Source organism: Penaeus japonicus, unplaced genomic scaffold (assembly GCF_977035675.1).
Source record: "Penaeus japonicus unplaced genomic scaffold, GWHDUDI00000001_assembly GWHDUDI00000031, whole genome shotgun sequence".
Classification (NCBI taxonomy): Eukaryota; Metazoa; Arthropoda; class Malacostraca; order Decapoda; family Penaeidae; genus Penaeus; species Penaeus japonicus.
The window spans coordinates 764518-769517 of record NW_028234433.1 but is presented as its reverse complement, the minus strand read 5'-3'; the positions used below and the strand labels follow the sequence as shown (position 1 = coordinate 769517).

The 5000-nt window shown below is 42.9% G+C and overlaps 1 protein-coding gene across 1 annotated transcript in view; it reads right to left on the bottom strand.

Annotated features, from left to right (window-relative positions):
• LOC122252146 (uncharacterized) overlaps positions 1-2438 on the bottom strand; it is a 3497-nt gene extending 1059 nt beyond the window's left edge. The window contains exons 1-2 of the mRNA XM_043014452.2: positions 2286-2438; positions 1082-1233 (exon numbers count right to left, since the gene is read on the bottom strand). Coding sequence (XP_042870386.1) covers positions 1082-1233; positions 2286-2382 — 249 coding nt within the window. The 5' untranslated portion in view covers positions 2383-2438. The remainder of the gene's footprint in view (positions 1-1081; positions 1234-2285) is intronic.
• Between the last annotated feature and the right edge of the window lie 2562 nt (positions 2439-5000).

Sequence of the window (5000 nt, the reverse complement as noted above, 5' to 3'; positions counted from 1 at the left end):
AGATAGGTCATTTTGATTAAATTTTAAAATCCTATCTTTGCACGGAGAGAAATGAAGGTGGTCATAAATTGGCATTGATAGACAAATTGTAAAAGATATGTTGGATAGTAAATCTATCTATAAGACTGTGTGTGTGTAAATTCTATACTAATTTGGTACCACTACTAATTCCATAATTAATTTTATATTATAAGCATTAACCCATTGTTCCTCTTCTCGTTCTGCCTGTACATACTTAGTGTGTGCCATCGCTCTTGCTAGAGACCGTGGATGGGTGCCATTCAAGGCTCTCTCTCCTGCTGGTGCTAGGAAAAAGTGGTGCCATCTAGGTTTTGGACTTTTCATAGCACAATAAAATAGCATATCAATTCTTAGCTTTAAGCCAGAAATCTCCATTGTGTTTTTGTATCTTCTATCTCAGATTTCTTGTCTAATTCATCATACATCTTTACAGGTAAAGATTAATTGTAAAATATCACTAGGTATAGGTTCAATTCTTTACATTACTTTAAGGAAATATGAAAATCAAAAGAAGAAGGAATCTTCATTAGGGTAAATTGAAAAAGTCCCCCTCCCCATTTGAGGAAATTATGCACTTCTTTCCAATCTTTTGTTGTACATTTTACATTTCTTTTGTGATATACTGCTTGATCATTTTGTATGCCTTTATGGAATGGAAAAAATAATTTTCAAAAACTCTAAACTTGAAGGCATAGAATACAATCATTCTCCTTAGATGAAACATAGAAGGTAAAACATAGATAAAATCCCTGTCTATGTTTGGTCTATTAAGCTGCTCTGAAGTTACAACCTGATCACATTAACCCTCTCTGGACTATTGTGCCAGCCATTCAATTGATTTAAGAATTCCCCCGTCGGGGATGGGTTAATTGATATCACATTCAATAATATTACATTCACAGAAATCTTGAAATAATAATTCACATACAAGATAATCTTATACTCCAAAATGAAAATATCTTTCACTATAGCATAATAATTATATCATACAATAAACTACCTATAAGACAATAAACTAACTTAACTCAAAGAAAATTATATACAAAAAACATCATCCCACCTGGCCAACGTCACTCGCGTCTTGAGGATCTGAGTTGTCCAGAGACTTTGCATTTCTTGCAGCCTGCCGTGCAATGTTTACCTTGTGTTCTGCCACCACACAGCTCACCAAAACTTCTTCAAGCTCTGCCATATACTTCTTCCTTAAATGTTCTGAAAAATGGACAAGGAAAATTAATAAAAATGAACTGAGAGTAATTGTAAAATATGGGTGTAGATTGGATTCTACAATCATTTCTAGTTACCATAGTTTAATTGCAAATCATCCAATACATATCCAAGAAAATTATATTCCATATGATAAAGAAGAAGAAGAAAAAAAATCTCTTATAACACTCTTCAATCTAACTATAGAAAATTTCACTTGTAACTTTTCCTACCATATACCAGAGATGGATAACATATGTTAACCCAAAATAAAACAGGATTTTCAATGTACACATAAACAAATGGATCTAGACAGAAAGTTTCAGCTTGCTCTTAGTATGGGAAAAATGGACACGAAGAAGAAGAAGAAGAAGAAATAAAAAAGACAAAAAAAGCAAACCATCTACTGTCCATATTCCCCCAAGACCAAGAGGTATAAAATACAATATAATTTAAGTTACAGACAGAAACTATATATAATACATAGAATCAGTAAATATAGGAATTCTATGACATAATGAAAAACAAAATTTCAAATAACATGAACCTTGTAATGAGTGGATTCACGCAATGACCACAGAGTCTATGTACTCTGGGCGCTGCAGAAAAGGCCAACAAATTTCCACCAGGTACAGTATCTTCTGATAGAATAATACTGAAACCTGTCCCTTGCTGTTCTATTGATTCCTTTCTTTGCCTTGTAATCTATGCCTACCATGTCCATAGCTAAAATTAATCTTAAAATATAATTTTACACTAAATTCAAAACTGGATAATTAGGGAATCATTAGTGAGACTCTCATTAATTTAGAAAAATACCAACACAATAACATCCTCAATGACATCATTCTAATAAAAGTCTTATTTACCTACTTCATATACTTGGACGAACACAAGACAAAACAAGAGACAATGACATATAAATCAAAGGAATTTCGAATTAATCAACTCTCATAAAGATAACTTTCCCGATTCGCATCTGCCGAACCTCAGAAATCAAACTTATATCTCTCACATAACACCACCTATTTAACATTAATATATCTCATCAAACGCACCATCTCCGATATGCTTGAGTACAGTAAAGCCACACTTCTTGCTCTCTTCCCTGACATGATTAACAGTTTGTAAGATGATCGCCTCGGCGTCTCCCATCTCGAATCCTGCGCGCACGAATGTAAACAAAAACAAAGGGAAAAGGATGAGCGCTCGTAGTCCTCCTCCGTCCGTTTCCTTTTTTTTCTGTAATTTGTATTTTTTTATGACGCAGATTTTTCCAATCATTTGACATTATAATATCATCAACTTTCCTAGTTGTCTTCGCTTGATGCTAAATAAAACTAATGTATAAAAGTTATCCCTGTAAATATTGCGTTTTCTGTGAATACAACCTAATGCTTTCGTTTTCTTTGGATCTTGAAATTTAGAGTGAAACTATTTTATATAGGCTGTAGTTTTGTTTCGGAATTACGGACGCTAAATGAATAACTGGATAATAAAATTGGAAGGAAATATACTTTGATATTTAACAACAAACACACTGGCTTGATTATGAAAATCATTATGAACTAAAAAGACCTTGTAATCTCTTAGCCAAATTGTATGAAATCGTCAAATATTATTATTCCAGTGTGGAAAAGTACGGCACTTTTCACCTAGGTCTGCTAAAGTGAAGTGCACAGTTGTTAACAAATATATACTTTAAGTGGGAAATTGTTCTTTTTTGTTATAACTTTTATGATTTGCTTTATTAATTTTCTCCGAAAACATTCCTCACCGCCCAAATGCTCGTCCTCGTCTCGGCCAGCGACTGCCACGTCCTCATCCCTGGCTCCAATAAGACTCCGCCCGACTGCTATGTCATCAGCCTGCTGCAGGTTTTCAATGGGCTCTACCATGCTTTCCACTCCATGCATCTCTCTCGAAAGTTGACACCAGATCCTAGACTCTGTCCTGGGGGCAAGGTGCAGTTGCTCAGCCGTAACTACCTCTGCACAGCCAACCTCCAGAAGTAAGGACACATCTTCACCATGCACCCTCACCAGCTTCCGTCCAAGGACGACACATGCCTTACTCTGTGTCAGGTAGTCAAGGCCCAGTACATAATGCCCCGTGACACCACACAGTCTCTGTGGTGCGTCTGGAAGTCGTGTAATGGCCAACATATCAGGCCGCACTAGGGTCTTCTCAACCCCAGTATCCACTGTCAGGCTTCCCATCCACTGGGCCCTCCACCTGCATCGTGCTGGTCGTTCGACGGCAGCTTACACAAGTCGGGGCCTAGGAATTGAGGACAGCTGGGTTTTGACCCCCTTCTCCAGCCTGTCCGAGTTTTCTGCCTGTACCACATCCTTAGCCTTGGGGCAGACACTCAGGTAGTGACCAGACCTGCCACAGTCCTTGTAGCACTGCTGGAAGGCATCAGAATCCAGCCGGTTGAGGGGACGCATTCTCCACTCCATCGGGTATCGACTGCGTCTGTGCTCTTTCTCGCCACAGCCCTAACACACGCCTTGGAATCTATACGGGCTCACCCTCCTTGACACTGCCTTCATTTTCACTTTCTGGCCCCAGAGGTCACGGCGGTTCTGGACTGCTGGCTCTAGGCCACTGGTTGCTTTCAGGAAGGCCTCGAACTCTAAGGCCCTCGCCAGCACCACCTGCAGGTCCTCAGGGTGTGCCTGTTTGATGTAGATTTGCAGCTGCTGGTCCTGCAAAGCGTCAACAAAGAAATCGCGGGCCAGTACCACGATCATCTCCTTACCAGCGCCTCCACGTCCTGCGTCAGCTGGGACAGCGTCTCGCCACGCTCACGAGTCCGCCTCTTCAAGCGGGCCCGATATACCTCGGCCTGGTGGTGATGGCCGAAACGGCGTTGCAAAGCCTCCGCCACGCTGGTGTAAGAGGCGTGTTGGGGTGGCGGCAGATGCCCCAACACTTCCACCGCGGGGCCCCCTGATGCTGTTACCAGCTGCAGTGCCTTCTCTTCCTGGCTCCAGCCCTGGGCAGATGCCAGCATTTCAAATTGGGCGGCATAAGCCTCCCAGGCCAACTTCCCGTCGTACTCCGCTGGCTTACGCCTCACAGAATGTCTGGAAACCGAGGGGCTACGGAGTGGAGAACGCGTGCCGTGAACTAACACGCCCAGAGGGGAGGGAGGGGGTGAGAAAGGCAACGAGGCAGGTTGACTGGGTCCGAGCTTCCGCCACCTGTACCCAAGGCAGCGGTTCCGATGGGTCCCCAGCCTCCTGCAGCGGCCACCGGCTGCGACACGACGCTGCGAGGCCCGGGGGTTCCCTGCCACGGACCCCAGGCAGACCCCAGTAAATCCGCCACTCTGGCATCTGCTGCCAGAACCTCATCCGCCTTCTTCGTGTGCGACGTTGCTACCTCATGACGCCGCCTTTCTGCTTTGACCTCCTCCCTCAGGCCCTGAACCTCGCCTTTCAGAGTCTGCACCTCTAGTAGTTTACTCTTCATGCTGTTGCAGGCCTTGTCGGTGTACTGCTGAGTTTCCATCTTCACAGTTGCGAGATTGCTTTGTAACACCTCAACAAGATGGCAGAACTGTTCCTCTGCCTTCCGTGCCTGCTCACGAGCCCTTTGTGCCATTTCCTCCCTCATACCGGCCAGCATGGCAGTGATCAGGTCTATCTGGCTCGGCTTCACCTCACTCGTGCCTGGCTCATTCATATCCTCCTCTCCCTCATGGCTGCCATCTTTGGACGACATGATGAATCGGTGTCTCACTGTTCTAATATCACAAATCCCAC